Source organism: Podarcis vaucheri (assembly GCF_965113315.1).
Source record: "Podarcis vaucheri genome assembly, chromosome: 10".
Classification (NCBI taxonomy): Eukaryota; Metazoa; Chordata; class Lepidosauria; order Squamata; family Lacertidae; genus Podarcis; species Podarcis vaucheri.
This window is the reverse complement of record NC_138748.1, coordinates 27311882-27335506: the sequence shown is the minus strand read 5'-3', so window position 1 is coordinate 27335506 and position 23625 is coordinate 27311882. Positions and strand designations below refer to the sequence as shown.

Genomic DNA, 23625 nt, shown 5'->3' with positions numbered 1-23625 from the left:
TCCTTTGGTTTTCTAAATAACACCTTTCCTTACAAACAAACAAAACTCCAAGACAATACAATATCGATTTCAAAAGCATGATACCCTTCCAATGTATTCATATCAAACATTACTGTAAGTCTAAAAATGGAATTGCCATTGAAACCGAGACTGCGATACATGAAAATATCAGTGGCGTGTCTACACAAATAGTAATCCAAGAACTAGTATTCTTTTCCCTTTTTAAAAATATATAATTTTTATTAAATTTTCTATTTTACAATTTAGAATACTCATTTGAACATCCTTAAAATATCAATGACTTCCTTTCTTCTCTTTCCATGGTTCATTTTGCATATCACAAATCCCTGCATATTTTACAAAAACTAAACCATCCAGTACAGTGGTACTTCTAGTTGCGGACATGATCCGTTCCAGAGTGCCGTTCGTACCCCGAAAAGTCTGCAACCACAGCGGCGCTTCTGCACAAGCACAGAGCACAATAGAGTGCTTCTGTGCATGTGCAAAGCGTGCAGAACGCTCATGCGCAAAGCGCACAGAACACTTCTGTGCACGCACATGTGGCGAAACCCAGAAGTATACACTTCCGGGTTTGTCGCGTTCGCAAGCCGAAAAGACGCAACATGAACCTAACGCAGCATGAGGTATGACTGTATTCCATTATTACATCCATCAAAACTTATTTACACTGTTGAATTTATCTTAATGCTGCCAATGTTTTCAAGTGTACACAATTTATCCCCATATATTCAATAAACATTTTCCATTCTTCTCTAAACACGTGTTCTTCTTGTTCTCTTATTCTATATGTTAAGTCTGCAAGCTGCACATATTCTGTCAGCTTAAGTTGCCAACTAAAGGTCCCAACTAAAGCAGTATTTTTTTCCCCTCAGTGTGATTACTTACGCATATATCTCTGAAGAAGGTGCATAGAATTACATGTCTGAAGCATATATTTCCTAAAATTGGAAAGCAAATAATGTAGATGAAACAGCTCCAGTACAGTGAAATGGGAGAAATGTTTGCACTAATGTAGCTGAGATTTTTTGGTGGCCCGTTGATTTATTTATTACTGCTTCCAGGTGATTTTTACAACTACGTAGCTTGACATGAAAATGGACCACTTTAAAAAGTATTATATCTATTCTATGCAATCATCTGGCAAACAGAACATCCTTTTTCCCCCTCTTGGCAACCAATATTGCATGATTTTGCCAAATTACTTCAGCTATACTATCTTGTTCTCCAACACATCCTGCAATGGGATATATGCCATCACATTCTACAGTGGTGTCCTGTGTTCACACAAGACAGGGACAAAGTCTCCTGTGTTTATGCAAGAGAATGAACAGAACAAACGTGACCTAAGAATGGCAGCATTCAGAAGCAGTGGGAGAACATTTCAGTCTCCCAGGATGCTACTGCCTACAAAGTTGTTACACTTCAATAAAAAGACATTATAGGGAGACTTCAGTGTGAAGCTGCAATTCACAATTCATTAGCGAATTCTTTTGAATACAGACTCAGTGGGTGCATGCTTCCTACTAGCGAGAATAGTTGTCCCTTTTTACATGATAAATCAGCATAGCAAGAAAGGTGGGAGTAAGAAAAATAAGAGAGAGATTCAATGGCAATGGAAGAAAATAATACGGATAAGCAAGCAAACAGATCTGAATGTATGATTCCAGTTAATTCACTTGAGGACATATTCACAGGACATACTGACATCCTCAGTGAGTTGCAGATAAAAACTGAACGGTTCAACACAAAGTTGGAAGTGTTCTGTGTTCAATTCTCATTTTCTACACATTCTGTGATCCTGTGAAAGTGTTTCAAGAAGAGCTCGTGAATACATACTGTACTGTTAATTTGATTGGGCTCTAGCCTACAAAATGTTTATGCCACAAGTCTCCTGAGTCTGTGATATGGCTGCCTCTCTGGAGTTAATAATATTATGTTTTTCCTTCTCCCCCCATTACATTAACATTCTGCTTGTTAAATTGAAATCTTAGTATTGCTTTTTGGAAACCATGTGTTTCATTCTCGTCTATTGCTTATCTGCATAAATATCTTGGCAATTATAACTTTAAGGTGCTTTGTTGTAAAGCATATTAACTAATTAGAATTCTCATTGAAATACGCTATGATGCCTTGTATATATGTAAAATGGATATTGCTCTGTATTTTTAAGACAGCTGTAAAGCATTCAGTTCAGCTCACACGCTGCCAAATTACAATTCTTACAGAAAATAAAATAGTTGGCTTAGAGCCCAGACTTTGCCAATTAATTGTATTAAATGAAAAACTGAAAAATAATTCTTCCTAATCTCATACAGCAGGTACTTGACACAGTCCACATTGTTTGAAACAAAGCAGTACAGAGTCTCCAGTAGCCTTGTGCCTAGTGTCAGAAATTTTAAATTATATGAAACTCACACAATTCAGTTAAAGTAACTTACAAATTATATTTTTGTTGCACAGAACATGAGTGTAAAGAGAAACACAACGCTTATTTCAAATGGTTGCTCTTTCATAACCTCTTCAAACATTAGACTGTAAAGATTGGGGAACTCTCCAGAAAAAAAAACACCATTCTGATGTCTTAAAGAAGCACAACTTTTCAATTTACAGTGTATCCAAGGAGCTCCAAGACAACGTAATTCGGGCAATATGTTTGCCCTAGGGTTCCTGAACCATATGCCAATTATCCTGTTTTTACTCTAGTCCTATAATTGTGCAGTTTTGTTATAGCAGTTTACGTTTCTTTTGTATGGTTGTTGAAGTGTTTTCAAGTGCGCTGAGTTTTTAATTATGGTTTTATATGTAGGGGGAAGGGTAGATGTACAGTCGTACCTTGGCTCCCGGATGCCTTGAGAGTCAAATGTTTCAATTCCCGAATGATCGAAAACCGGAAATGAGTGTTCAGGTTTTTGAAATGTTCTTTTGGAAGGCGAGCATCCAATGGGGCTTCCGCGGTTTTCTGCAGCCAATCAGAAGCTGGGTTTTAGAAGTTGAATGTTTCGGAAGTTGAACGGACTTCCGGAACAGATTCTGTTCGACTTCTGAGGTACGGCTGTACTGTAATGTCTATGGCAGATGCATCCCATGATCCGGGCCAGGGTTCCAGAATGCCCTTGCCTAGGCCTAGATTTTTCTACCCCGGGACTTGCAGAGAACACCAGGGTGTATATACGGTAACTGAGCAAGGAGAGTACAATAAAATTAATATCTCCATTTAACTGGCATAACCTCAGACCTCAGGTTCTTATTTTGCACAGTCCCAGGCCTCTAAAATCAACAGCCAGATTGCCAGATGCAGACACAAGTGGGGCAGAGGACTCCTGAACCTTTCAGATTTGGGTGGGGGAAATTCCACCAGATAAGGTTTCTCTACTGCTGTAGAAAATTGCTTCTGATATGCTTCAGTTTAACTGGAATGTATGCTATAGGCCATAACAAGTTAAAAAGAACTGTGTTGGATAAGACATGTGTTGGTGAACTACAACTCCAGATGTTGGTGAACTACAACTTGCATTAGCCTCAGCAAGCATGGTCAATGACCAGGGATGATGGGAGTTGCAATTCAGCAACATCTGGATGACCATTTGTTCCCCGCACCTGGGATAGAGTGAAGAGGGAGTTACAAAATTGTACTTCAGTTATTTCTCAAGTCGATTTGCACATCCACAGAACACAATCTCATTTGTCCAGGCACTGATCTGTCACCTAAGAATCACAGTAACCCGTCATCATCTTGTTATTGCTAGAAACAAAAGAAAACAATTTATAGGGCCAGCTCCTTGTTATCTATCTATTCTATATCTTCTGTGCCGTATTGATGAAGCATTTATGATCAAGCGCGAGGGAAGCTCACACAAAGAGCTCATTACAGTCTTGAAGTAACCAGCGCATGAACTGGTATGGCAAGGCTTTTCTGGTCCAGAAATGCCCATTGCTGTCGAAACAGGCACAATTGGTAAAAGGTTTTTCCCTAAAGGGGGAATGTAACCTCATCCAGGGTAGGCAACTGACCAGTTTCTCGGACCCAGGAGCTACTCATCCACAGTACCAGGATTAGGTAGCACCAGGGATACCCCACCAATGCTCCTGTCTGGATTCGATCCTGAAAGTTGGATTGGAACCACTGTAATACAGTGTCCCCCCCAATTCCCATATCCTGGAGCCAGTCCAGGATGATACCATACTCAATGGTAGCAAATGCCAATGAAAGATCAGGAAGCAGGAACAAGCTTGAACAAAGGTAATCCATCAGGGCTACTGAGGTGGACTCAGTTCTGTGGCCAGGCTTGAACCCTGGAGATAAATAATCTGTGTTCTCCAAGAATGCCTGGAGCTGCCGCATCATGTCAAATTAGTTCTAGGGGATGATGACCCTGATTGCTTCACACACCAGCCACCCTCCCTTTCTCCTTACTCTTTGCCCCAACCTACTTACTTTTGGCTTACACTCTTCCTTCCCTAAGGCCCTTCCATTAATTTTTACAAAACCTCTGCAGCTCACCTGCACTACTTATGCCGCCCCTCTCACCCAACCTGCCTCACTGCCACAAGCTCAGCTCGCCCCCCCCTGCTCTGCTTGCCACCCTGCCTTACTCTCACAACCCACCCACCACTGCCAACCCAACTCCCTCTCCTGCTTCATCCTGCTAGAAGCCCAGCTCACTCACCTGCTTTCCTCCTCCACAACACCTCTTGCTTGCTTGCTTGCCTGCCAGTTTCAGATATTTATAGCAGTAGTAGTAGCAGCAGTACTCTGTTAGTAGCTGCACTCTGGGCGGCTTCCTTAACCCTGGAGCATGTGCACTCCATTACATGTGTACTCTAGGATGACAGAGTGGTACGAATATAGTACACAGAGATAAAGGATTTTGCATGCAGAAAGTCCCAGCTTCAGTTCTCGGAATCTTACGAAAAAGCGAGATGAATGAAGAAAATTTAATCAACCATTTGCGAAAGCTTTGTGGAAGCAAATGCTATAGCAGTGATGAATGAGTGGAAAGACAGAGACCTCTTCAACCTTCAACCTCTTAAGTACAGATATTGAGAGAGAATTTGAAGTGACAAAAGTACTGTATGAGATTGTACATGACTTGGAGTGTTAAGGTTTCAGATACTTACCTATTATTATACAAGGGGGGGAATCATTGATTGACTTGATTATTGAATTGTTGAAGGTTTTTAGTATTTTGTAAAGCTATGTGCATACAGTGCTTTCCCCCTAGAAAAATAGGTACCTGTACTCACCATGAAGTTGTTACAGTAAGTGCCACACTTTTTAACAACAACAAAAAGAGGTGCCGGTACTGCGTACCCTTGATTACCCTGGGGTGGGGGCGGGAAGCACTGTGTACATCTATTTGAAAAATTAAATGTTGAGTAAGTGGTCACGGGATTTAAAACCACGGGATGGTATGTTCAGTAAAAGTAACTCAACAACAACAACAAAAGACCCCTCCACTTTTGTATATATAATTAGGCCTTTTTGCATCTAGAATGGATAAACATGAGTTTCCACAACCTACTGAAATGACAACAGAAGAATAAATAAATAAATAAATGGATTGCAATCTGTTGAGCTGTAGTCAGATATGGAAATGCAGCTTCATTTGAAGCTTTTAAAATAGAACTTTCCCAACCTGTTTCTTTCCAGTTGTTTTGGAATACAACTCTAGGCTGTGTTGAACTGAAGAGCAAGGTACCACTCCAACAGCAGGACTGGATATGCCTCAAAACTCCCCAGTTACTTCACAAAGCTCTACTGCTTTCACTACATTTTGTTGTGTTTGCACTTAACACTAAACCATGGTTTGATGCTACTTGCATGAACAGGAAGGAGCCGCCATGGCCAGCATGAAGACATCTACAAAATTTAGTTCTTTCCCCCGCAAAACCTAGCTTGACATTATATATGAAAAAGAGATCTTGGTTTAAAACAAACACTGCTTATTTAAATTGTCCGCTTTATAACACATGGTTTTAGTAGGCTTGCTTAGAAATTGACCAGAGTTTGTTTTAAATGAGGATAGCACTAAACTAAACCCGCTACAAAAGTTCTCATGGTTGTACGGAAACAGAGGGGAGATAATAACGTAACAGCTCATGCACGTAGCTCTAAATGATGGTTTGGTGTGTGAAAACCAGGCCACTATATCCACTGTTAAATGCGACTAATTCAGCGAGTTATTTCGTGTTGCAGTTTTTTATGAGGAACAAGATATCTCTGGGTTTTTTTTTCTTACTTTGTTTTCTCTATTGCTTTTGTTAGTAGCCTGTCTGAAAATTAACGAAGGTGAAAATTGCAATCAATTGTGTTGCAAAGGAGCTGATGTTAATCTGGGAGCATTGTTGATGAATAATGGCACTGCTTTAGAAAGGACACTATTCATTAGAACCACAGTATTTCTAAAAGGTGTTTCAAGAAAACTTATTTTGTCAGAAAAGAAAGAAATATTTTCCAAGGCATTTAGTTTTAAACATATTAACATTCATGGGGTTGTACAAAAATACAGTTTAATAAATCGAAGCCCTTATACATAATAGTATGTGCATACTATTTTCACTGAGTACATATTGTGGAATAATTAAAGTGTTCTGAAGTGGAGAATATTTCCCCAAGTTCTGCATATTTTGCTTATATACAGGTGATATGCATACTTTAATCTTACATGTCTTTTTTGTGTTGTTACGTATGCCTGTTTCAGTAAAGACTGCCCTTTCACAGATGTGATGAGCTTACACAGTTAGAATGCATTTATACAATAAGTGGTGCTTCTCTGTCGTTCTTCCATGGTTGAGCTTTCCCACAAAGGTCTCACTGTGCGGTTCGATTATCCATTTAAATACGTTCAACTTATGCTCAAGAACCAGGAGCATTTTACACAATATTTAAAAACCCTTCTTTGAGTATCTTCTGTGGGTACAATTGTGTTGTGTGTGTGAAATCAAAATCAAAGGCGTAAACATGCCAGTTTAGCATTTTAAATTTGCTTTCAGGCTAAAAGTGATTTTGCACTGCAAACGGTTTGGTTTAAGACCTATTGCTGCTCACCTGTGGGATATAATTCCGAAAAAGAAGCAAAGTGAAGCCTACTCTTAATCTCTTCCACCATTTTTCAGCTGTACCTTTCCAAAGGCACTGTAGTGGGAGACAAAAGAAAGTTGGATGTGCCCCACTGCCGCACACCATGACCTTTCCTGAGCAGCCTATTGGAGCAACCCATTCTCTGCAGAGACTGGATAGTTTAAACCAGTTTGTTTAAATTCTGATTTCTGGTGTGCCTCCTGTACTCACCAAGTTCTTACGATTTCTAGATTTAGACCACAGATGGAGAACTTGCAGCCTTCCGTGATATATAGGCTAACTCTAGGATATTGTAGAGTCAAAAAAATATTCAGAAAAGGACAAAATGATCAAGGGGATGCAGCAATGAGGAAAGGCTGCAGATTTGGGGACTTTTTAGTTTGGAGGAAAGGTGAACAAGAGGTGAACGTTATGGAAGTTTATAAAGGGCTCATCCACATTTACCTTTTGCCCTGCACTTTCTGGGCACAGCCTGTGCTTTAAAGCACCGTGTCCAAGCACTTTATTTTTATTTTATTGCTCTGGTGCTTCCTTTGTGAAAACCTACTTTTTGATGGTGAATTGGAACAAATGGCAATTTGGGTTTTCAGCAGATGGCCAATCCCGCCATAAAGAGCAGTGATTTTGTAGGAAATGTGCTGCCCCCCCCAAAAGCAGCACTTGGACACAGCGCTCCCTTTGAAGTGTGTAGAAACACAGCACAAAAGGAAGTCTGGGTGAGCCGAAAATTATGCATGGCATGAATAAAGTAGATAAAGACCATTTTCGCCTCCCCCCTCTCTCATAAGTCTAGAACTTGCAGATATTCAGTGAACCTGAATGTTGGAGGAATCAGGACAGATAAAAGGAAGTACTTCTTCACACAGTGCATAATGAAACTATGGAACTCACTGCCACAGGAAGCAGTGATGGCCACCAACTTGGATGGCTTAAAAAGAAGATTGGACAAATTCATGGAGGTGAAGGAATGGGTTTCTGTGCAGTAAGTTTAAAACTGACTCACCCCCCCCTTTTCTTCTTTCTCCAAGAGAGCACTCTAAAATGCATAAAACTTGAGCTGTTGAGCAAAAGCATAACAAGGACACAGCTGCATAAACAAGCTCTCTCCTTTATCAGTCACGGCAAGGGATGACCCTGGCTCTCTAGGGGAACAGAGAAAACACGTCAGTACCTTATCTTATGTGCTGACCACAAAAGACGCACAAACCGATGTCCGGGAAAAACGCCAGAAGCGTGTTCCCGGAGATGATGACCTCTTCCTCCCAGATAAGAGTAGGAAGGAAGATCCGTTTATGGTCAGAAGTACAGGAAGGAAGATCCTTTTATGGTTGAGAATACAAGAGCAGGAACATAGGTGATGTCAACCTACGTACATAGGCTGACGTGGTTGGGTTCCTAGGGGAGGAGGGAGAGGGTGCCTGGAGGATATATATACTGCATGAAACTTCTCATTTCTTTGGACTTGCTGTGGACTTGATCACGCAAGTGCCTTCTGCTATCCAGAGAGCAGAATAAACTCTTTCATTGAATCAACCTCGGTGTCATTTGACTTCCTTCCTCCTGTCCCGGAGCAACGCAGACCCAATCGGTGAACTCCAATAAGGCTACAGAGGAGAGGGCTCTCATTAGCTGCTAGCTATGACAGCCATGCTCTGCCTCCACTATTGGAGGCAGAATGCTTCTGAACACCAGTTGCTGCAAACTGCAGGAAGGACAGTACTGTTGTGCTCAGTTACTGTGCTTCTCATAAGGGGCATCTGGTTGGCCACTGTGAGAACAGGACTAGATGGGGCACTGGATTGCATTATGTTCATTTGTTCTCCAAAAAAAAAATCACCTTCTTAGTGGACATTGAGAAATGGCTGATGTTGTGCCTTGTCTTCAGTTTTGCAGCAAAAATATGTAACCTGCTGGGATTTTGTTTCCTGTATGAGTCTACTGCCTTTGCTGCTATTTTGAGATGACGTTATAGCTGTGATTCAGTAGCATATTATCACTGCTGTTTAGTGGCAGGAAGCTTTCTGTCTTTGCACCTATAATTTAACATTCCCTAGATTTGTCAGCCTATAATACAGCAGAGTGGGACGCGGGTGGCGCTGTGGGTAAAAGCCTCAGTGCCTAGAGCTTGTTGATCGAAAGGTCGGTGGTTCGAATCCCCGCGGCAGGGTGCGCTCCCGTCGCTCAGTCCCAGCGCCTGCCAACCTAGCAGTTCGAAAGCACCCCCGGGTGCAAATAGATAAATAGGGACCGCTTACTGGCGGGAAGGTAAACGCCGTTTCCGTGTGCTGCGCTGGCACGCCAGATGCAGCTTTGTCACGCTGGCCACGTGACCCGGAAGTGTCTCTGGACAGCGCTGGCCCCCGGCCTCTTGAGTGAGATGGGCGCACAACCCTAGAGTCTGTCAAGACTGGCCCGTACGGGCAGGGGTACCTTTACCTTTAATACAGCAGAGTAAGATGTTGATAGCAGTCAGACTTTCAACTGATACTTTCAAGCATTTTTTGCTATTGATGTTGTTCGCAACTCATGTGAAAGACTGGTTGTGTATAATGGAAACTTAGACGAGGAAGGGAGGAATCAAAGTTCATCAGGTACAACAGACAAAGTCCCTTTGTTGCGTATACTGTATTTACGCGAATCTAATGCACCATTGAATCTAATGTGCCCCTCAGTTTTCAAAACCTTGAAACCGATAAAGTATTTGATGGTGCATGTAAATGCGCCATCGTATCTAATGGCACCCTAATTGGGCAAAAAAGAGTGTGCATTACATTCACGTAAGTACGGTACTCAGGTGAAGCTATCAAGTGGTAAACTTTGCTGCCTGAAAACGGCACTCTCAGTTGACTGCGTGACTTAAACACATGATTGCAGAGACACACTCAGGCTTCGTTTTGGCTAGCTGTGAGAGGAGTGCTACTCTGATCGGTTGAGTGGATCTCATGGGTCTCTCTCAAAGAGATTCCCAGAAAACTGATCATTGCAGCTTCTCCCCCCCACCCCAACCTCTCAGCTGTTAGTTTCCATTGCGCAACGCAAGTGAGGAAAGGATACCGTGATTCATTTTTACACCTTCGTTGCTTTTCTGTAACATTTGTACCAGCCCTCATGTTAACGCTTGTTAGAAAGAATGCTATTAATAATTAGTAATAATTAGGCGGTTCTTGGAAAAGTCATCAGGTCAACATGGTAAGAACATTTTCTCAATTTGCAGCCCTGCCCCTCTGCATGCCTATTCAGAATCCAGAGCTACTGAGCTTATTAAGTAGTATGTGTATTTAAGATTACAGAATAGACTAAAAGTAGGATGGCAGAGTTTGAGTTTTTCTGTTTATTGCTGTAGCACACAACTATGGATTTTGGGAAGCATCCTGGGAAGCCAGGTACAGTATGTTTGCATAATTAATACAGGAAGCCATCCATGTGGCTCAAAACTCATCATGCTTTTTCTCTGAGAGGCGGTGGTCATGTGGACTGGCAGGGGCAGACATTCCCTGCCTGTTTCTCTGTGCTCTGTTTCTGTGCTCTATAGCCACAGAATCAACCCTGTGTAACTAGCTATCTAGGTGTGCTGTTTCAAGTAGTGTATCATTGATGGTCTGTGATACACTTTGTGGGCATCTTTTGTGCCAACTTCTAAATGCCTGCTGGAAACTTTTCTTTTCTGCCAGTCCTATGCCAGTCCTTCCACAATGGTTTAATGATATTTGTTTTTAAAGTTTTATGCTTTGCTTGCATTTTTTACGTTTTTATTGCTGTAAACTGGTTTGAACTATTTTTACGCTGTAGCAGTATATAAACATCTCTTTTTATAAATAAATAATAAACAGGATACATTTTAGATAATGTTATATATATAAAGTTGTGTGTGGGTTTTTTAAAAGGTGGTACCGTAGGATTCTCGTTGCCTGTGATGAATATGTTTTATTTCCTCACTTCTTTGCCTTCTTTGGGTGTAGGAGAAGAGGCTGTGATAAGGTATTAAGAGGCAGTGATAAGCTTTCCCCTAGGAAGGCTTTCCATTGATATTGTGTAGGCATAGTTGTGAAGCTCTCAATGCCTTATTTGAGCTGTACCTTGATTAGCATCAAGGTGAAAGTCGCTCCCCTTGCTCTTTAGAAATTATTGCTACTATGCAGCCTAACACAAGTAGAGCCATTATTGTGGTATTTAACTATTGGGCTAAAAGACTAGCTTAAGCAAATGACATGTATTTGACCTGACTAACTTCCTGCCTTCCATGCTGGGTGATTGATATAGAAATGCCTGCCAGGTGTCTTAAGCTGAAATCTTAGGCACATTTAACTGGGATAAAGTCCGACTGAATTTCAATGGTGTTTATTTCTCAGTAGACGCAAATGGGACTGCGCTGTACAAAATGTATTTAACTACTTCTATAAAATTGGGGAAAACATGAATTATACTTACCGAACATTTTTCATTTTGTGTATTTTATTTTTTTCTTCCTAGGATGAATAAAAGATACTTACAGAAAGCCACAAAAGGAAAACTGCTAATAATAATATTTGTTGTAACACTGTGGGGCAGAATAGCATCTGGGGCAAACCACCACAAAGGTAAGAAATTGCACTGTATGGTACAAATATGGCACCTATCTGCAAACTCCTTGCTTCAAGGTGATAACAGTTTAATGGTATTATTATTATTATTATTTAAATCATGTGATTTTTCTTTGTTCATTGGCTCCTGTGGGTTGTTGTTTTTTGTCAATGTGTTGACAAATCAGTGTTAAGTAATGTTTTCTTTAAGTAATGTTACCTTAGTTTCCTACTGTTGTGTCCTGAAATAATTTTATGTTAATCCTTTTTAATAACTTTCTTTTTTTAATCACCATAATTTTGTTTTTCTTATCTGAAGATGGTAAACTTGAAAAATTGAGCAAGCTTATAATAAAGCTGTTTCTCCCATAAAAAAACGTTCATCAAAGAGTACATAGAAATACTGTAAATGAGTTCATGAAATGAGCCTCGTAAAAAACCATCTTGAGTAACACGTGGGCTGCTGTAGCAGTCCAATTATCCATGCCAATGAACTCTGAAGAGACATTGTGTGCGTGCTGAATAGTCGTGTCTCCATTCTCAATAAGACCTCTGAGTGTTCTTCTCTGGTGTCTACAGAAATAGGGCTTCTCCCTTATTGCAGTGTACTCTTTCAGTTGTCACTATAGAATTATGCTTACAGTTCTGACAGCTTTTAGCATCTTGAAAGTAATACCCTTTTTTATTTTTACTTTTATGACTAGGAACTCTTCTCCAGGGAACAATATTCGTTGATTTATGGATTAATAGGAAACAGCTCTCTTGTTATACCTAATCAAAAACACCTTGAGATGCTAGTAATAGTTTTTGCTCTACAATACAGTCCTAAAGTTTATTTCTCATAAAGGCGCCTGTGTACATTCTCAGGATTCAAGCTTTGAAAATTTGGCTGTGGTTTAATTAAAGTTATGGTGGAGAATTTCTATGGAGAATGAAAGGGGAAGGGAAGATTTGGAATTAGTAAGGATTTAGCATCAGTAAGGACCAAAATAAGAAGAAAAAACCCCCATGGAAAATCCATAACCAGATCTCATGTTTCCTCCCCTTTAAAAGCAACTGCTGAAGTGTGGGGATAAATGTGGATAAAGGTTGCAGTACTGGGAAACGTTTTATGTTTTCTTCCACCCACCCCACATCAGTTTTCCTTATTTAATTAGCAGCTCTTGGAGCTACTGTTTGACCCACTGCAGAAGACATATATGGCTTCCATATCATGTCACTGCCTTCTTCCCAGCTCAGCAGATTAGAGGTGAAACCACACCAACCAATTTGAGAGAAGGATTTGATTGCTTGCATACATACTGTATACGTGCCCTTGGCTGGTGCAATCTCATACTCTGAGCTTGACTTGTTGAACACATTTCAAATGAGTTGGCTACCAGTGTAGGAAGACCTGCAAAGGAATAGGTACGTCTTCGATTTATTTGAAAAGCTGCAGTTGTGATTGAAAGTCAGAAGCCAACCCATGCACAGGTCAGTATGCATTATGTCTGCATACCATAATGTGACTGGCTCAGCACATAGCAGCATGACTGAAAGCTAGCAATGGCTGACGAAAATCCATAGTTGCCACAGAATCAAACAGGTTGTAAGAAAAACAAGACTATGAATAAATTATTCCTACAATCCTGCATTAAGACTTTAACACAGCCAAAACTATGGATTAAAAAAACCTCTGGCTTCCAGAGGCTTCAAATACTTTCCATGGCAATGGTCAGCAACAGGCACCCAGTTGTCAGTCATGTGGGCCACTTATATTAATTTTTGCTATGTGGTTAAGGAAAGCAAAAGGCCTTATTTTACTTACAAGGCAGCCTCATGTTGTGATAAATACTATTATAATAGCATTGCTTCAGATACTGCTTTTCTGAACAAACCATGTTGGACTATACTGTTTTGTTAATAATGCTTGAGAACTTCACAACTGTGCTGAGTGTCTACAATTTATTAAAAGTATAAAATATATATTCTCTGTTACAGCTCTAACCACATAATATAGGGACTCACAAACTGGAGTTACAGCTGTTTTTTTTGGGGGGGGGGGTTGGCCATATTGTTGACTTGATAGCAGTTAATGTACATAGCTGCTATATAGCCTCACAGCATCCAGCTGTCTTAACAATGCTTTTATCAACAAGGATATTTAAAGAAAATGCTCGTTTATGCTTATGTCCTTTTCTCATTTATGCACTACAGGGGCTGGAATTGGGGTTTATAGCACTGCTGCTGTCTCTGGCCGCAGACTCTGCCTCTTGGCACACTGAGGGGGGAAAAGGTCAGGGTAAACTGTGCAGTCCAGTATTGAACTCAGCAGCACCTGACACTGAGCTGAATTAATCATATTCATACTGAAAAATTGGAACAGTTTTATTGTGTTCCCTTGCATGGCTGCTGTTTCATTTCACCCAAAATGTCATTTCATCCAAAGCCCAAACCTAGGGTATTCAAACAGCTGTCATCTCAAATGTGCAATAGTGATCTGCTGTCTGGTCTATATCACAGTTTTCCAATGGTGCCCTGCTGATTTCATCTTCTATATTCTCTCAGATTCTGTTATCTTTGCTCTTCGTATACCTGGCAGATGTTCTGGGGCTAGCCATGTAATTAAGTGCCCAAAAGTTTCCTTCTTCCAGATGCCTTATTTTCCTCAGTAGTCATCCCTTAGAAATGCAAAAGCAACCTTCAGCCTTGTCAATGCCTAATACTTGGACTTACTACTTTTTGTTTTTTTTCTGAAACTTCTACTGCTAATGGTTCCCATTTTCATAATGCCTCAGAAGGAAACGTTTTCTGTTGCTAATTTACTTCTTTGGCAATGGGAAGTTTTCAAAAAAAAACCCGGCAAGATTGTCAGTTTCACTGAAGACTTGCTTCATAGCTCAGTTGGTTAGAGTTTGGTGCAGATAACACCAAGGTTACAGGTTTGATCCCTGTTTGGGACAGCTGCATATTCCTGCATTTTGTAAGGGCTGCCTCCCAACTTATGATTCTATGATTCTGTTAGGCAGTTTGTGGGAAGGATCTGTCAGGCCTTCCAAGGCTTTTTAGATCCGTCAGCTAAGGGTGAAGACTCAGAGTTGGATCCCTTCTGGACATAGCTGTCAACCTTCCCTTTTTTTGCGGGAAATTCCCTTATTCCAGCGCCGTTTCCCACTGCTATCCCGGATTGTTAGATATCCCGTAGACTGTCCCTGGGACAGGTGAGGCTGCTGATCCCTTATTTTCGAGGCTGCTGTTCCCTTATTTTCAAATCAGAAAGTTGACAGCTATGCTTCTGGAGATGCAGCAAAAAAGAACACCAGACATGTATGTATGTACGTCAATCAACACATGGCATGTCAAGATTGCCCAACTTGCTTGCTTTTCAGTCTGCCTACCTGCATTTTCTTTACTGGTGCTACTGCTATCTCCTCATTTGGTGTGAGAAAAATCCAGGGGGAGGGAGTGCTTCCTCTTGAAGCAGGAAGAGAATGCATCTCTCTGACTGAGTAGATTGTCATAAGACAAAGGTTCTTGAGAGCAGAAGCAGTAAGACCTACAAGGCCTACACAATCACTCAAGCCTGCTAACTGTTAACAGCAAACTGCTAAGTCACTGTGACTCACGACTCATCTTGAGTGATGACTCATTTTCCCTATACAGTGGTGCCCCGCAAGACGAATGCCTCGCAAGACGAATAACTCGCTAGACGAAAGGGTTTTGCGGTTTTTGAGCTGCTTCGCAAGACGAATTTCCCTATGGGCTTGCTTCGCAAGACGAAAACGTCTTGCAAGTTTGTTTCCTTTTTCTTAACACCGTTAATACAGTTGCAACTTGATTTCGAGGAGCAACTCATAGAACGCGGTGTGGTAGCCTTTTTTGAGGTTTTTGGTGATTTTTGAAGCTTTTCCAAAACTTTTCCGACACCGTGCTAGACGAAAAAACTCGCGGAACGAATTAATTTCGTCTTGCGAGGCACCACTGTAAAAGTAGCCAGCCTCTCTGTGGGCCTCAGTCTGTGTGTCTCAGCCAGTGTGTGTGTTGTGTTGTTGCAGACAAAGTGGCTCCAGGACTAGTAAATCAGTAACTAAGACTGTGCCTCTGTATATGCTCTTTAACTATGCTGTTTATGAACAACTTTGTTTTCTCAAGTAAAAGTTTTATTCTGTTTATGAAGAAAACGCTGTGTTGATTAATTTACTGCTGCGCGACACAGATTGCCTGCTCTTTCCAACCACAAAATGTAGCAGAGGGGTGGGTGGGTGGAAACCCATCCCATCTTAATTTGAAAGGTGGGGTGCCACATTTGGTGGTGGGGTGCTTTGTTAACTTTTATTAGTTGGAGAGAGAGAAGAAAGTGGCTGTGGAAGGCAACAGGCAGGAAAGGCATTTGAATTGCTAGTAGGTCCATTTCTCTTTTCAGCCGAGAAGCCAAAACCACAAAGTGGCTACATAGCACACTAAGTCTTTTGTCTTCCACGTGCTGTTAGCAATGCCTATAGGTGTGCTACTGCTTTTGTTTAAATGGTGCAATTTACGTTTAGGCACCGTAGGCAAGACACCACTATTGGTGGCTATCAGGCTTACTTCAGAGAAATAACCAGGACCACAGACTCAGCAGATGTGAATGGCCTGTTTGATTGTTGAGTAACAATATAATAATTAGCTCAAATAACAAACAACTGTTATGATGATCAAGACAATAATGATTATGCATTCTCAGAGCCAAATCATGTTTCTAAAGGCAAACATAATAGTTGCAGGACATAAATCTTGCTAAAGATCATGAATGTCACTAAAACCAACAAATTTTTACCTCAGAATTCAAGCATTGGCTCCCTTCTGGCTTATAACTTCAGCCTAATAAGTATACAGTATTGACATTTAGGTCAGCCAGTATGTTTTCTGGTCCTATGCATGGCTTTCAAGGAAATACACACTTAAGGGTAGCTTGACTGGTGGCAAATGGGAGAGATAAAAAATAACCATAAATTTGCTCTTGACTATCAGCAATTCCCAAAGCGCTGTAGCATTTTCTCAGCACAGCTATTTGAGTGACTACAGACTTCTTTTCCTTTTTTAAAAAAGCATTGCTTCACAGTTGAAGGTTACAGCAGGCCTACTTTTAAATTACATCAAGGCTGTGATGCAGAGGAAACAAAGCTGAAGCTTGTGTCATTAGTGTTCTAGTATTACAGCTAATCTTATACCCCATATGACCTTTTGGGTCTTGCCCTGTGTGAAGAAATGCATATTCTACCTACCCCACATTGACAGAATATGTATCTCCCACAGTGTGCATGTACATCTCTTTCCTTGCATGAGACCTAGAAATGGAAGAAGAAAGTACAGATGTCTTGTGCTTTCCTTCTTGCTGCTTCCTTTGAATATCTGAAGCAGAAGAAACCCGACAAAGTTTTTTTCTCTCTACCTCTCACACTCTTGCCCTTTTGCTGTGTATTCTGTTTGCTTTTTCTGGGCCAAGAGAGGCATGAAATAGGTCAGCTTCAGCACTGGATAATAATTGAATATTATAAAAATGGCAGAATGGCACAAAGACTGTCGGACCACATTGCATTTAATTCTTTCAGGGTTTTCCGTTTCTGGCCTATATACTTAAGCAAAGGATGTTTTAACATCCAGAGGCGAAAGCTGCCGAGCTAGAGTTTATTGACACTGCCTTTATTGGTTTGATAAAAAATGGATCCATCAAGTCACAGTTCAAATTGGGCACCAGCCCCAAAAAGGGGTGTGCATACCTGTGCTTATTCACAGCCATGTTTATTAGTTCCTTGGTAGATTCAGCTAATTTATCTGTGTATGTTATCTCTGCTGTCAGAGTATTTTCTATTACCTTTTAATCTCACCTTATGAAATAGATATCTCCTCCCCACTGGACATTTGTGAATTTGTACTGTTTGTTAAAGAGAAGGATACCTGTGTGGATAAGCAAAATAGGTGCTTACTTAACAGAGAGAATTCACCAAACTCTTGAGAGGGAGCATCCTGCAAGCTTGCCCTAGGATAATCAGATTTTTAAAAAACCACCCAAAATTTAAGAGCCTAAGGATACACATCTTTAAATGTGCCTGTCAGAAGTATCTCTGTTAACGCCTTCTTTCAATAAAGTTGTGTCATGTATGATGACATGCAGAGAGGCAGGAACTGAGAGAGATGAGATTATGAAGATGGAAGGAGAACAGTCTGAATTAGTTCCACAATAAGGAGCTTTTTCATTCAGGGGGAAAACAAAAACCCTCATTTGTTTTCTAAGAATTCTTTTCTGGCTAATAATGTTATGTGAACTGATGGTGCTGCATGCATCTTCCTGACTGAGGATGTAGAAATTGTAGTTCCTGATATAAGCCATGGTGGACACCGCTTGGAAATTGAAATTCACCACTCCCCAGGCTAACCCACCTGGGAGCAAGAAAGTGTGTGTGTGTGTGTGTGTGTGTGTGTGTGTGTGTGTATCTGGGAAACAATAACCACTGAAAAGCCATATTGGCAATTAAGCAGCATATAAATAACTAATAAATCATTGGAAAGTATAATTATCAAGAGAGCTGACTAAAAAGGTACCAAACAAAAAGCTGCCTTGGTTGGATGTACTGATCATGTAGTTTATAGCAATCGGCAAGAGGAAGAGGTTTGACCTAGTAAATAAATAATTGTATATAAGCCCCCCAACTTTCCTAAGATGCAAAATAACTTGCTTGCTATCTAGCTAGCTAGCCAGCTGGGGAATAACAAAGAAAGGATAGAGATCCCTGCCCCTTCTCCAGCAAACCAGCATTTCTGTACTGCATAATAGCTCCACCAACCTGCTTGCTTGCTTGTATGCACTTCTCTGTTCCCTCTACCTATCATGCAAGTAGGAAAATATGAAGAGCCTTCCCTGCTGGATCAATGCAAAGACCTATCTAGTTCAGAAGACCCGAGATCAACACTGCGATGCCCAGCAACTAGTATTCAGAGGCGTACCTCTTGCAACAGTGAACACAGCCATCACGACAGCCTTGCGTTTCAGTAAAGCACTGCATTAAAACCATTTGCACATATGCATACAAAGCACCTGCTGTTCATGCCTGGACTGCTGAGCGCCGGCTGCACATGGACAGAATTTCACAGCATCTCATTTTACATTCTGAGCCTGGGAAGAACTTTTGGAGAAAGCGCCTGTCAGGGAACTGCCAGCGGCTCAAAGGGGGGAGATAGAAGGGCAGTTGTGTTACAGGGAGCCTCCGAAAATCTTGTGAAGCAGTTCCTCTTCCGGCGAGGAAGAAAGCCCCACCTCCAGTGGAGAAGAGGTGCAAGGACCAGAGGATGCTAGTAAGAGCCTTAACACTGAGCTTAAGCAAGCCGGAGAGGCAGGGAGCACGCCCCTGCCATCACCCATCCTTCGCAGTAGTCTGAGGCGCAGGGAGGAGCGGAAAAGGCTGGGGGGTGATGAGACTTTTATGTTGCGGGAGGTACAAAAACAGACCACTCCCGGATTCTGCTAGCGATTGAGCCAGACATGAACTTACAACGCTCTTCGCTGTAAATAGTTTGCACCAAAATAAAGCCTGTAAAAGACAGGTGGGAGTCTTGCCTGGTTACTCTTGAGCAACCGCAACAGCACCTGACAGCGCCATTCATAATATATCAGAGCATTTACAAGCTGGGTAAGCAGCTAATTTCAAACTTTGGGGACATCAGCTGAGGAGGACATCTATACAGTGGTACCTCGGGTTAAGTACTTAATTCGTTCCGGAGGTCTGTTCTTAACCTGAAACTGTTCTTAACCTGAAGCACCACTTTAGCTAATGGGGCCTCCTGCTGCTGCCACGCCGCCGGAGCACGATTTCTGTTCTCATCCTGAAGCAAAGTTCTTAACCCGATGTACTACTTCTGGGTTAGCGGAGTCTGTAACCTGAAGCGTATGTAACCCAAGGTACCACTGTATCCTGTATTGTATGGAAGATCTAAGTGCTTTAAGGAACACAGCTTCCATCACAGTAAGAGGCACTAGTTCTGTCACAGTGTGGCAAGTTGTTACACATCAGGATATAACTGTATTTCATGTTAGAAAGAAGTTCCATATTTTCAGTCGAGTTTTAGGAACCTTTTAAAACAGAGCTCTTGGGGTTAGGATAGAACCTATCCACAAACAAAACCCATGATAGCAGGAGGCTGTTTGGTGCCTTCTGCAAGCATATACAGTGTGTGTGTGTGTGTGTGTGTGTGTGTGTGTGTGTGTTCAACCACAACCTGTCTCCCTGCTCAGGCCACTTTAGTTCTTTGACTTTATTTAGGTATGCTATTGATTCATCAGGCCTATGACTTAAGAGACTCAGTATTTATATGGGATCGATAATACGGAGGGAAGGTGATACCAAGGGAGATCGCTTTAAAAGAGAGGATTTCACAAGACTAGTGGTGTGTCTTGTTAGCCCCCATTCCCCCCCCTGAAGGTCTGAGTAGAGCTATTCCCCTGACTATGCTCATCAAACAGCTTTGCCCGAGGCCTGCTGAATGAAGTTGAACTTTAAAAATTAAGACTTTTCCCCCCAGTGAGCAAGCTGAGGTGTAGGATAGCCTACGAAGCTTTTTCAAAACTCCGTTGAGTTAGGCAAGTCTTCTGAAATGTCTGAAATTATGCAGAAACAGCTGAAAAGTAAAATATTAAAAATGAGCGCAGTATTTATAAGGGGGTTGTTTATACTTTGTAGGAGGTGTATTTAAATATGGAGAGGGAGGGTTATTCTAGTTTAATTGAGGGCTTATAAACACTTCTAATTTTCCTGTGCTTTCCAAGCACAGGTTTGAGAGGTCTTTTGTCTCACCGTTTCCCCCAGGAAAATGTGCTGTTTACCACTGAATCAGAACAAATGTCAATTGGATTTTCTGCAGATAGACTTGTGTTCCAACTCAGCGGTAAAAGAATGGATGAGCCCTGACCACACTTGCTTTACACCATTTCCAAAAATGCAGTTGCAGCTACTTTAAGTGAAATGGTATGGACCAGAAGAGGGCATCCATACTTTTAAAGATTACAGGAGTGAAAGAGATGACCAGACAAATCATGCAGTTGTACACATATAACAGATCAACTTATACTCGATCTGAAACCACAAGTAATAGGCAAATGGAGTTTATTTACTAATAATTAAATTTCTTGGATCCCAGTAGCTATTACTCTGTGTGCATCCTACAAAAAATATTTAAACAAAGCAAAAACAAAAAGAACAATAAGAAACATGGGAATGTTACATTTCATCTCGGTCAATTGAAATGTTACATTTCATCTCAATCAAGCGTGTCTGCAAGTATTGGATAAGTGCCTGGAGGCAGCAAAGGGCCAATAAGGGCCAATAAACAAAATGGAGGCACTGTTGATAGGTGTTTTCTGTGGCAACCTGTTCTGGATCAGATTGCACTCCTTTAGAAGGAACAGCTAGCAGAGGGAAAGAATATTTCTTTGTACTTAAGTCTAAGGGCTCATGCTGCCTTTTACTACATTTTTTGTTTTTTCGAAGAGGGTGCAGATATGCAAGAAGTGGGCTTCATGTTCACATGTCTCTAGAACTTTGAGGAAGTCTTCGTCCAGATTAAATTCAGTTTATCTGCACTATCATTTGCTACTGAACTGTTGCCATTATGTTCCTATAACACGGAGCCCATCAAAGCCTAGTTCGCTCTAATAGCCTCTGGACAGGACTTGGTTGTAAACATGGAAGAGAAGTGTTATATTTCGCTTTAAATTTAATTTTCTGATCAATGTTGAAAGAGTGATTAATATGAGCATATGCAACATGTTTATGATGGTTTAGTGCCTGATGTTAATCTGATGTGATTCTCTGTTTGGCCTATACACTCCCGTGGATGATTCCAACACATTTAATTGTGGTGTTATATTTTTCATGCAAGGACTGTGTTAACTGAATTTTGACACAGGCTGATGTTAGAAAGTGTTCCTGCTTAATGCTCAAAAATTACCATGTAAACTGAGGTGGTACAGTCCTCCATATGAGGACTGCATCAAGCATTTCTAATTTTCAATAGGCTTGCCTCTCATGTTTTTACTTGAAATGTGCCTCAGTTCAGTGTAGATATTAGTTTTTTGTAATACAAAGCTGAGCGATGATCCAGAATGGTATACTTCTGTTGTATTTGTATTCGATGATATTTGCTGTTTACATTTAGGCAATTGAAAACAACAACACATAAAACATGATCCATACTGCCAATAAAATAATGTGGTTTGTCCCATAAAGCCACCGCCTGTCTGCTGGAGTACTAATGAAAATACAAACTATTTCTGCCAGTTTATTTTCAACACTCCTTCAAACCTGAAGGTGGCTTCTTCTTGCTGAGCTCAGACTTTGATGGGCACATGGCCCATCAAGAGAGAGAGAGAGAAAACAATGAACATTGTATGTGGTAAGCATTACTTTTATGTCTCAGGGTGAGATTTGCAACTTTCACCATTTACATTTCATTAGAAACGGAATCAGACTATTGGTCTACCTAACTCACAAATATCCACACCGCCTGGCTGTGGCTTTGCACAGTTTCTGCCAACCCTACCTGGAGTGTATGGGATTAAACTTGGGACCTTTTTCATGGAAAGCAGAGATGTTCTAGAACTGAATTATGGGCTCCCACCCCACACCCTGTAGCAGCCTCCCTCAACCTACTGCCTATCAGGCATCAGAATCCAATCTCCGCCCCCCCCCCCACGGTAGGCTGCCAGGAATAGATAGACAAGGAAAGCTCTTAACAATATCTTTTATTCAATATTCACAGAGAGAGGCTTAGAAATGCCACCTCTTGGAGCAATGGCGTTGCTCCAAGTAATCTACACCCCTTCTCTCCTCAACATCAGCAGCAGCACCCACCTTACGGTGGCCACTTAGAGCCACTTGCCTCCGAGCCCTTTGCTCTCCTACTTTCAATGCTTGCCAGGTTCTTAGAGAAGGGAGGTCTGGAATGCTTTCTAGTGATAATGTGTCAGCCAGCTGCTCCAGCTCTGCTTCCCCCTCCTCTTTCCCATCATTTCCCAACTTTGCCCCCCATCTACCTCTGGCCGTGACCTTCCGCAAACCACTGCTTATAAATCTATACCATCTTCCTCTTCTCTGGAAGGTTCAGGAGAGGGAGGCAGTCTCCATCTTTCCTCCTCTGTCCAGTCCCTGACACTGCCCTTCCGATGTTTTGGCCTACAATTCACTAGGTTTGGGAACTCAGCGCCATATGAATTCCGTTGATTTTAAATGTGTGAGTGTATGTTTCTTCTCGCAGAATGATGCCCCATCTTTGGAACACCTTTCATTGGCAGATTTGTGAGGTACCTGTATTATTTTCATTGCAGCGATACCTTTATTACTCACCAAAGTGGTCAAATTATTCTCTTCTAATACAATACCTTTTTTGTTTTTTGTTTTAGTATTTATTGACTACTGATTATTGCTGCTACTTATCCTTGTTTTATTTATGTGTTTTTTTAAAATGTAATGTTTTGATTTTCTCATGTATGTAGGTTGGTTGTTTTATAATTATATGTTGCTTTTGAGACTATTAGTCGAGATTCATAAGTGAAACAAATCCATTTTAAGGTTTCTAGGTGAGGCAAAAAATTAAGATATTCATACTAAAGGAGATTTGAAAATTAAGTATTTTGACAAATGCGTTTTGGAAGAGACATCCACATTTGCTATAAACGTTGATGCTATTTTTGGATTCCCAGGGCTCACATTATTTATACTGCCCAGCAAATTATGATTTGTAACCTCCACCATGAAAGGTAGCCATAACCCTTAAAAGGAGAAGTGACAGGATTCTGCCAGCAACGTTTACTGACCAATACTGAAAGTGTGCGTGAATGAAATTATCTTTGCTAAGCCAAAATGGATAAAATCAGATGGCTGAAAATGCTGGTCCAAAAGATTCTACATGAAGTGCTCCGTCTGGTTGATTGATTTTTTTCCTAAAGTTTGGATG

The 23625-nt window shown here is 41.1% G+C and overlaps 1 protein-coding gene across 3 annotated transcripts in view; it reads left to right on the top strand.

Annotated features, from left to right (window-relative positions):
* The window catches only part of TAFA2 (TAFA chemokine like family member 2), a 147268-nt gene that overhangs the window by 80488 nt on the left and 43155 nt on the right, over positions 1-23625 (top strand). For all 3 annotated transcript variants that reach the window (XR_014223835.1, XR_014223836.1, XM_082239922.1), the window contains exon 2: positions 11573-11679. Coding sequence is in view for 1 of the 3 variants with exons in the window: in XM_082239922.1 (XP_082096048.1) it covers positions 11573-11679 (107 nt within the window). In the remaining 2 variants the exon portion in view is untranslated. The remainder of the gene's footprint in view (positions 1-11572; positions 11680-23625) is intronic.